Source organism: Scyliorhinus canicula, chromosome 2 (genome assembly GCF_902713615.1).
Source record: "Scyliorhinus canicula chromosome 2, sScyCan1.1, whole genome shotgun sequence".
NCBI classification, from domain to species: domain Eukaryota; kingdom Metazoa; phylum Chordata; class Chondrichthyes; order Carcharhiniformes; family Scyliorhinidae; genus Scyliorhinus; species Scyliorhinus canicula.
The window spans coordinates 207556115-207566311 of record NC_052147.1 but is presented as its reverse complement, the minus strand read 5'-3'; the positions used below and the strand labels follow the sequence as shown (position 1 = coordinate 207566311).

The 10197-nt window shown below is 50.9% G+C and overlaps 1 protein-coding gene across 1 annotated transcript in view; it reads right to left on the bottom strand.

The window, feature by feature from the left end:
- Nucleotides 1-3973, bottom strand: part of phgdh (phosphoglycerate dehydrogenase) — a 67740-nt gene extending 63767 nt beyond the window's left edge. The window contains exon 1 of the mRNA XM_038789459.1: nucleotides 3739-3973. Within this exon, the coding sequence (XP_038645387.1) occupies nucleotides 3739-3873 (135 nt within the window). The 5' untranslated portion in view covers nucleotides 3874-3973. The remainder of the gene's footprint in view (nucleotides 1-3738) is intronic.
- Between the last annotated feature and the right edge of the window lie 6224 nt (nucleotides 3974-10197).

The window sequence follows — 10197 nt, the reverse complement described above, 5'->3', positions numbered from 1 at the left end:
GGGAGGGGCTTGGGTGTAATAACCTGTACGCTTTGGGGAGGGGGTGGGCAAGAACCTGTAGGATTTGGGGGGGGGGGGGGGGTAAGAACCTGTAGGCTTTGGGGAGGGGGTGGGGTAAGAACCTGTAGGCTTTGGGGAGGGGGTGGGTTAAAGAAAACCTGAGGCTTGGGGGAGCGTGGGGGTAAGAACTTTCGTCTTGGGGGAGGGGTGGGGGGGTAAGAAACCTGTAAGGCTTGGGGTGGGGGGGTACGAAACTGTAGCTTGGGGACGGGGGTCGGAAAGAATCCTGTCCAGGCTTTGGGGAGGAGGGGGGGGGTAAGAACCTGTACGCTTTGGGGAGGGTGGGGCAAGAACCTGTAGGCTTTGGGGAGGGGGTGGGGTAAGAACCTGTACGCTTTGGGGAGGGGGTGGGGTAAGAACCTGTAGGCTTTTGGGGAGGGGGGGGGGGGGGGGTAAGAACCTGTCCGCTTTGGGGGGGGGGGGGGGGGGGGGGGGGGGTAAGAACCTGTCCACTTTGGGGAGGGGGTCGGGTAAGATCCTGTAGGCTTTGGGGAGGGGGGTAAGATCCTGTAGGCTTTGGAGAGGGGGGGGTAAGAACCTGTCCACTTTGGGGAGGGGGTCGGGTAAGAACCTGTAGGCTTCGGGGAGGGGGTGGGGGAAGAACCTGTACGCTTTGGGATGGGTGGGGCAAGAATCTGTCCGCTTTGGGGTGGGTGGGGTAAGAACCTGTAGGCTTTGGGGAGGGGGGGGGGGTAAGAACCTGTACGCTTTGGGGAGGGGGGTAAGATCCTGTAGGCTTTGGGGAGGGGATATGGTAAGAACCTGTCCGCTTTGGGGAGGGGATGGGGTAAGATCATGTAGGCTTTGGGGAGGGGGTGGGGTAAGAACCTGTAGGCTTTGGGGAGGGGTGGGGTAAGAACCTGTCCGCTTTGGGGAGGGGGTGGGGTAAGAACCTGTCCGCTTTGGGGAGGGGGTGGGGTAAGAACCTGTCCGCTTTGGGGAGGGGAGGGTAGATCATGTACACTTTGGGGAGGGGGAGGGGTAAGAACCTGTCCACTTTGGGGTGGGTGGAGTAAGAAACTGTACGCTTTGGGGTGGGTGGGGGGGGTAAGAACCTGTACGCTTTGGGGTGGGTGGGGTAAGAAACTGTATGCGTGTGTGTGGGGGGGGGGGGGGAGACGGGGGACGGGACACTGTGGAGAGGATGGGGGAAAGAATCAGTATCCTTCGAGGAGGAGGGGGGAGAAGAATCTGTATGTTTTGAGGAGGAGGGGGCGGGGAGAATCTGTATGTTTTGAGGGAGGGGGGGTGAAGAATCTGTATGTTTTGAGGAGGGGGCGGGGAGAATCTGTATGTTTTGAGGCGGGGGGAGAAGAATCTGTATGTTTTGAGGAGGGGGAGAAGAATCTGTATGTTTTGAGGAGGGGGCGGGAAGAATCTGTATGTTTTGAGGAGGGGGCGGGGAGAATCTGTATGTTTTGAGGCGGGGGGAGAAGAATCTGTATGTTTTGAGGGGGGGCGGGGAGAATCTGTATGTTTTGAGGCGGGGGGAGAAGAATCTGTATGTTTGAGGGGGGGCGGGGAGAATCTGTATGTTTTGAGGGAGGGGGGCGGGGAGAATCTGTATGTTTTGAGGAGTGGGCGGGGAGAATCTGTATGTTTTGAGGAGGAGGGGGGAGAAGAATCTGTATGTTTTGAGGAGGAGGGGGGAGAAGAATCTGTATGTTTTGAGGAGGAAGGGGCAGGGAGAATCTGTATGTTTTGAGGAGGGGAGAGAAGAACCTGTATGTTTTGAGGAGGGGGGGGCGGGGAGAATCTGTATGTTTTGAGGAGGAGGGGGCGGGAGCATCTGTTTGTTCTGAGGAGGATGGGGCAGGGAGAATCTGTATGTTTTGAGGAGGGGGGAGAAGAATCTGTATGTTTTTGGAGGGGGGGTGAAGAATCTGTATGTTTTTGGAGGGGGGGTGAAGAATCTGTGTTTTTGGAGGGGGTGGAAGAATCTGTATGTTTTTGGAGGGGGGTTGAAGAATCTGTATGGTTTTGGAGGGGGGTGAAGAATCTGTATGATTTTGGAGGGGGGTTGAAGAATCTGTATGTTTTTGCAGGGGGGGTGAAGAATCTGTATGATTTTGGAGGGGGTGGAAGAATCTGTATGTTTTTGGAGGGGGGTGGAAGAATCTGTATGTTTTTGGAGGGGGTGGAAGAATCTGTATGTTTTTGGAGGGGGGGTGGAAGAATCTGTATGCTTTTGGAAGGGGGTGAAGAATCTATGTTTTTGGAAGGGGGGGTGAAGAATCTGTATGCTTTGAGGAGGGGTGTAGAATCTGTATGTTTTTTTGGGGGGGGGGGAGAAGAATCTATGTTTTTTTTGGGGGGAGAATCTGTATGTTGTGAGGAGGGGAGGAAGAATCTGTATGTTGTGAGGAGGGGGGAGCAAAAACCTCTTTGCTTTGGGGGGGAGGTGTCAGGAAGAATCTGTATGTTTTGAGGGGGGGAAGAGAAGAATCTGTATGTTTTGAGGAGGAGGGGGGGAGAAGAATCTATGTTTTGAGGAGGAGGGGAGAAGAATCTGTGTGTTTTGAGGAGGGTGGAGCAAAAACCTCTTTGCCTTGAGGGGGGGGGGGGGGGGGGAGATGTCAGGAAGAACCTGTATGGTTTTTTTTCGGGGGGGGGGGGGGGGGGAGAAGCTGTATGTTTTTTTTTCAGGGGAGGGGGGGGAATCTGTATGCTTTGCGAACAAAATCTACATATTTAGAATTATATTCTGGGCAATAATTCATCTACTCACCTTACGAGGAATAGCGTCGGCAAAGATAAAATAGTTTTTGAAAAATGAATTGCGAGTGGAAGAGTAAATAAATAAAGATCGAAGAGTGAAACAGGAGAGGAAGCCTATATTCCCTCGCGGCATTGACATTACAGTAAATTATACATCGTTTAGGACTGGTCTCCATTTTCTTGGAAGCTCAAAATGAGAAATGCATGCAACACAGACTTCAAAAGGAGGAATCTTTACCGCAGACAGATTTGCTTTGGAGGGGGGAAGGGAGGAAATCCCACACTAAAGCAACTGCAATTATAATTCCAGAAGTTGGAAACATGGTTACAATTGATCCACTGTTGATCCGGATTCGGCTAATGGATGATGCAGATTATAGGATGATTACACACAAAAGGATTTTCAAAAACCTCGTTTGTTTGTGTTAAGAATCCCCTTGGCTGTGAAGGCATTACCGGCCGCAACGTTTGAGGGGAGGGGGCAGGAGGTTGTCTTTTAATTCGCAACGATTAAATAAAAAAGATAAGTTTACATATAAACTTATTGACGTGGTTGGGAGGACCGCCAGCCGGACTTTATCCTGTCTGTGTGCGCTCGGAAACCTCCTGGCGCTGTTGCATCAGAAAAGGGAGTGAATGGGGGTGTTTTGGGGACCCAGGAGACACCATCAGGTACAGCGCCAACAACATGTAGACAAATTGGAACAGAGTGTCTCACAACCCAGCCGTGGTACACGACCTCCCACATCCCATCCCACGGCTGACCTTTAACTCCCCTCACCTTACCGAGGATCAGAATAGTCTTTTCTGCGCTATTTTCTTCAGATTAATTTAGCAATACCGAGTGAGACCCTTCTCTCCCTCTCCCCCGCCCAATAAAATCGCACCGTATACACGGGGCCGCACCGTGACTGCCTTCATCATGAAGACGCCACCGCATTCCCGGGCTTTCAACAATACCTTAATTTCGGCTAGGAGTTGGCTCTTGGTCATATTCTCCCTCTGGACCACTTTGATGCCATTTCCTTCCAGAATCTCCTTGCAGCTGGCGTCTACGCGTTCGCTGAGGAGGAGATTGTGGACAGTGAAAGCCATCTCTCCTCCAGAACGATTTTCCTCCTAACTCGGAGTACGCCGGAGCAAAGCTGGGCACGTGGTCAGGGCTCCTGGTTTTTAAAAGCTGCCTGACCCCGCCCTCTGGCAATTTATGCAGCCGATCGAGCAGCTACTTGTCAAAGCAGCAGCTGAATGTGCCGCTTTTAAACTTGACAATGCGAGCGTCGTGGCAGACGGCGAACTGCTCTCAATGGAAGCAGAGTTAGCTAATCCCGGATCCAACTATTACTGGGTCATGAAAAAGCACACGTTTCTCCCAGATGCCACATTTTAACACACCGACATTTTGTGAAAGTGGCGCTGAATTGAAGAGGCGTTTGTGTGCTTTATTGTTCCAAACAGACTTGTGTTTGGGCTATAAACAAGTTATGTCGGAATAAACTGGATCCACCAAATGGCAAATGTTAAAAATGTACAAAAGCGACCGGCCCCCCAGGGAGTGTCATTCTAGCTTTATTTGAATGTTTGTGCAGGGATCGGCCACATTTACACCGCAATAGTTTATCAGTGAAGAAACTTTGCACACAACAAAATTGCTCATCGGCCTGAGAGTCCTGCCGAGGTTCATCGATGTTTTTGCCATTGCGGCGGTTTTCTCCTGAACTTTCGCTGACATTACAGCGGTTAATTGCGAAACCCTCACAAAAACTGGAGGTGGTGATTTAACAGCAAAGCACTTCACCTACGGCGAGTGTTGGAAGTCTCTTTAAAATAAATGGTACCAAAAAAACTAAAGTTGTGGCAAGGGACATGTACGCGGGGTAGCCGAACAGGGAGAAGATGGAGAGGAGGGCCTTAATGGCGGTCGATGTGGTCATATCGGGGCAGGGAATGGCGAAGGGGAAGCGGGAGAATTCGTCGATTACCGCCAGGAAGTAAATGTTGCGGTTGTTAGAGGGAAGGGGCCCCTTGAAGTCAATGCTGAGACGTTCGAAGGGGCAGGATGCTTTGATCAGGTGTGCGCACTCAGGGCGGTAGAAGTGCGGTTTGCACTCGGCGCAGATGTAGCAGTCACGGGTTACTGTCCTGACATCCGCGATGGAGAAAGGCAGGTTGCGGGCCTTAATGAAATGGTAGAGACGGGTCACCCCTGGATGGCAGAGGTCCGCGTGGAGGGAGCAGAGGCGGTCTATCTGCGCGCTGGCGCAGGTACCGTGGGACAGGGCATCAGGAGGCTCATTGAGCTTCCCAGGACGATACAGGATCTCATAGTTGTACGTGGACAACTCGATCCGCCACCGTAAGATCTTGTCATTCTTAATCTTGCCCCTTTGTGCATTATCAAACATGAAGGCTACTGACCGTTGGTCTGTGAGGAGGGTAAACTTCCTGCCGGCCAAATAGTGCCTCCAATGTCGCACCGCTTCGACTATGGCCTGGGCTTCCTTTTCCACAGCGGGGTGGCGGAGTTCGGAAGCCTGGAGGGTTCTGGAGAAGAAGGCCATGGGTCTGCCCGCTTGGTTCAGGGTGGCCACCAGAGCTACTTCTGATGCGTCGCTCTCAACCTGGAAGGGGAGGGACTCGTCGATGGCGGGCATCGTGGCCTTTGCGATGTCCGCTTTGATGCGGCTAAAGGCCTGGCAGGCCTCTGTCGATGGCGGGAAGGTCGTGGTTTGAATGAGGGGACGGGCCTTGTCAGCGTAGTTGGGAACCCATTGGGCGTAGTAAGCGAAGAAACCCAGGCAGCGTTTGAGAGATTTGAGGGTATTGGGAGAGGGAGTTCCATCAGGGGGCGCATGCGTTCGGGGTCAGGGCCTATCACTCCTTTACGCACTACGTAGCCGAGGATGGCTAGACGATCGGTGCTAAACACGCACTTATCCTTATTGTATGTGAGGTTAAGGAGTTTTGCGGTTTGGAGGAATTTCTGGAGGTCGGCGTCATGGTCCTGTTGATCGTGGCCGCAGATGGTGACATTATCAAGATACAGGAAGGTAGCCCGTAATCCGTACTTGTCGACCATTCGGTCCATCTCCCATTGGAAGACCGAGACCCCATTTGTGACACCAAATGGAACCCTAAGGATGTGGTAGAGGCGCCCATCTGCCTCAAACGTGGTGTATTTGCGGTCACTCGCGCGGAGGGGGAGCTGGTGGTAAGCGGACTTAAGGTCCACAGTGGAGAAGACTTTGTATTTCGCGATATCGTTTACCATGGCGGAAATACGGGGGAGAGGATACGCGTCCAGTTGCGTAAACCAGTTGATGGTCTGGCTATAGTCGATGACCATCCGGTTTTTCTCCCCAGTTGTTATCGCACTTGGGCTCGCCAGGGACTGTTGCTGCCCTCGATGACCCCTTCCTTCAGCAACCTCTGGACCTCGGACCTGATGAAGGACCGGGACTGGGCGCTGTACCGTCTGCTCCGTGTCGCGACGGGTTTGCAATCGGGGGTGAGATTTGCAAACAAGCAGGGGGGGTCCACTTTGAAAGACGCGAGGCTGCAGACAGTGAGAGGGAGTATAGGGCCGCCGAATTGGAAGGTCAAGCTCTGCAGGTTGCACTGGAAGTCCAGTCCTAGGAGTGCCGGTGCGCAGAGGTCAGGGAGGACAAGGAGTTTATAATTTTAAAAAACCTTCCCTTGGACCGTGAGGTCCGCGATACAGCACCCGATGATGTGGACAGAGTGCGAACCTGAGGCTAACCCGATTTTGTGTTTTACAGGATGGACAGGGAGCGCGCAGCGTCTTACCGTGGCAGGGTGAACGAAACTTTCCGTGCTCCCGGAGTCCAGCAGGCAGCCCGTCTCGTGGCCATTGAGGTGGATCAGCGTTGTCGTTTTGGCGAGCGTGCGTGGACGTGACTGGTTGAGCTGAATGGCCGCGAGCCGTGGAGAAAATCCATATTCGTCGTCGTCGTCCGAGTAGGTGTTGGAAGAACCTTGCGTGCCAGTCCCGGAAGGTGGCGCCCAGGACCCGCACGGGGAGTCGGGGCCTCAAGATGGCAGTGCCCGTGGGGCCCTCGTAGTTGAGGGGGGCGGAGTTAGCGGTGCCGGCGAGCCGACCGGAGCGGCTGGGAGCGGGGGCAGAGAGGCGCAGGAGCCTGGGGGCAGCGAGTGAAGAGTTGCGCAGTGCGCTGGAGATGCCCGGAAGGGCCCGGAGGAGAGAGAGAGGCGCGCAGGCCGGGCGCAGGGGCCCGGTGGCGGGGGGGGGAGAGATTGTCGCGGCGGCCAGGAGGGGACCGGAAGGGCCCGGAGGGGAGAGAGAGGCGCGCAGGCCGGGCGCAGGGGCCCGGGGGTGGGGGGAAGAGATCAGCGCGGTGTACTGGAGGGGCCAGGAAGGGCCCGGAGGGGGGGATCCCCGGTCGCTGCGCGGAACAGCAGCGACCGTTTTGGCCTGGCAGATGGAGGAGAAGTGGCCCTTCTTCCCGCAGCTCTTACAGAGGGCGGAGCCGGCTGGACAGCGCGGGCGAGGGTGTTTCGTGAACCCACAAAAATAGCAGCGGGGCCCCGTGGACTTGTCGGGGTGTCCCGCGGCGCAGGCCTGACGGGGGTCGGGAGCGGCGGATGGTGGTGGGGAAGCGTGCCAGGAGGCCCAGGGTGGTGCAGCGCGGCTGGGGACATAGACGCGGGCGTTTAAATCGGCGACCTCCAGGGTGGTGGAGAGAGTCCGTGCCTCAGTTAAGCTGAGGTCGTCTTTCTCCAGCATCCGCTGGCGGATAGCGGGGGACTGCATTCCAGCCATGTAAGCATCTCTGATCAGCAGTTCCATGTACTCCGTGGCTGAAACTTGGAGGCAGGAGCAATTCCTCCCCAGGATAGCGAGGGCCTGGTAAAATTGGTCTAATGACTCACCGGGGAGCTGTTGTCTGGTGGCCAGCAGGTGTTGGGCGAATACTCTGTTGACTGGTTTAAGAAATTGTCCATTCAGCTTAAGCATGGCCGCATCGTAATCTTTCTCTTCCTTGATCATCGCGTAGGCTGCTGTGCCCACGCTGGAGTGGAGGATGTAAAGCTTCTGTGCCATGGTGGGGGGGGGGGGCGGGGGGGGGGCTGGTTGCAGACTCCAGGTATCCTTCGAGACATGCCAGCCAATGTTGAAACATTTCTGCAGCGTTCTGAGTTTGCGGGCTGATGCGGAGGCATTCGGGCTTGATCCGGAACTCCATCTTCAAAAATCTAGCTTTTTAAATTGATGAGCCATCAATTGAACGCGAGACGAGTTGCTGTACAAAAGTTAGGCTTTAATAAGCTAGAACTTAGCCCTGCGGTCGACTACAATAAATGGACGACCGCCGGGCGTTCTGACTATTTATACCTCGGTATGGGGGCGTGGTTAACTCAGCCTCTCGACCAATCGGAGAGCCGTCACATGACTGGTCTCAACCAATCGGTCGAGAGGTACATGACCGACCAGGGCCAATTGTAAGCCGGTGTTCTGCACCAATGGCAGACAGCTATGCAAATCATACCACCACACACAGTAACTTAATTGAAGCCTACCCATGACAATAAGCAATTTTCATTTCATTTCATTTGATTTCCTCCCTGGCATCTCTTGCAGGGGCGGATCTACTATCAAACTAATGAAGCTTAAGCTTCAGGGCCCCTAATCCCGGAGGCGCCCCAGAAGCGACTTTAGTCCACATTGCTTAAAACATTTGGGTTTACTGTATGAGAAGGGTTTTTTAAAAATATTAATAATATAGTGTAATTCAATACAAAATAATAGTTAAAATAAAAATTGAAAGGTTATTAAAGTATCATGTAGGCTAGCAGTAAATGAAAAAACATTCAAATTAAGGATGTTTCATTCTAAATATATTTAATATAAAATAATTATAAATAATTTAAAACACTATTAACATTTATGACAGAAATACAAACAGTAGATGATGTGTCATAACAAAAAAGGGGAGCCGTTGAAAAGGCAATCACAATGCTAGCGTGAATTTTCAACGTGATAGCACTTGTGATAACGATCTAGACAAGAATTTTTTTCAATAAAGTGTTCATAAGGATACAATATTTTAATTACCCCGACTCAAAAATAAATGTTATACCTGTATTTAGAAAAGTAAGGTAAGTAATAAAGGTGAAATAGTGTTAGATTAGCCTAAGCCTATTGTTTTTATGAAGAGGTGAACGGAAGGTAGGCTATGACCGCAAAGCCTAGGCTAATACTATATTACAAGTATTTATGAAAAAGTAATAAAAGGGTGAATTTGTGTTAAATTACAGGTGTTTATTATGAAAAGTGTTCAAATAATGGTAAAATTGTGTTACATTACCTTAGCCTATGAGTTTTGGTGGCCTAGTCTTAGTCTAGCCAAGCATAGGTTAGCTTGAACATTTTAGCCTATTTAGCTTATTTATTATGAATCTTTAAAAAATGGCGCTTTACTGTAAGTGAAAGAGGTTTGGCATTTAGAGGTCATGAGGAGAAGTGGGGCTCACCAAATAATGAAAACTTCATGGGGGCCATTGAACTTATTGCAGAATTCGACCCATTTTTACATGAACATCTCGAGAAATGTAAAAATGAAAAAGGAAATGCTACTTACCTATCCAAACCCGTGTATGAAGAATTGATAGAAAACATGTGCAAGATGAAATTGTGAATCAATCGACAACCTAGACACCAAATACTACTCTATTATTGCTGACTCTACGCCTGACCTGACACATGTTGACCAGCTGGTAATTGTGGTTCGATACTGCTATAATGGAAAACCCTGTGAGAGATTTTTAACATTTTTACCGATAGAAAACCATTCATCCACGACCTTGTTCAACAAAATACAACAAATCCTGGGTGAACATAAGCTTTCACTTGAAAATATTGGTGGTCAGTCCTACGATAATGCATCTAACATGAAGGGCTCGGAGAAAGGGCTGCAAGCTCTCTTTAAAACATTAACAGGTACGCAGACTATGTACCATGTGCAGTCCATTCACTTAACCTTGTTGGAGAAAAGGCAGTACCTGAAGTTGTTGATTATTTTGGCATTTTACAGGAGCTGTATGTTTTCTTTTCTGGATCTCCATGAAGATGGGGGATTTTAAACACACAGGGCAATCTACATTTTTCTCTATGGAGCTTAAGTGTAACTAGATGGTCTGCACACTATGAAGCAGTCCGGGCAATTAAAAATGAATATATGGGTATTTTACAAACTCTCAAACATATTTTTGAAGACTCAGAAGAGAAGCCTGAATGTAAACGAGATGCAAAGAATTTATACCACAAGTTGGTAAAACTGGAATATGCTATTTTAACAGTCGTTTGGGAAGAAGTGCTGGAGCGTTTCAACAAAACAAGTAAGAAACTCCAAACCCCTGGTTTTGATGTATTTGAAGTTATCT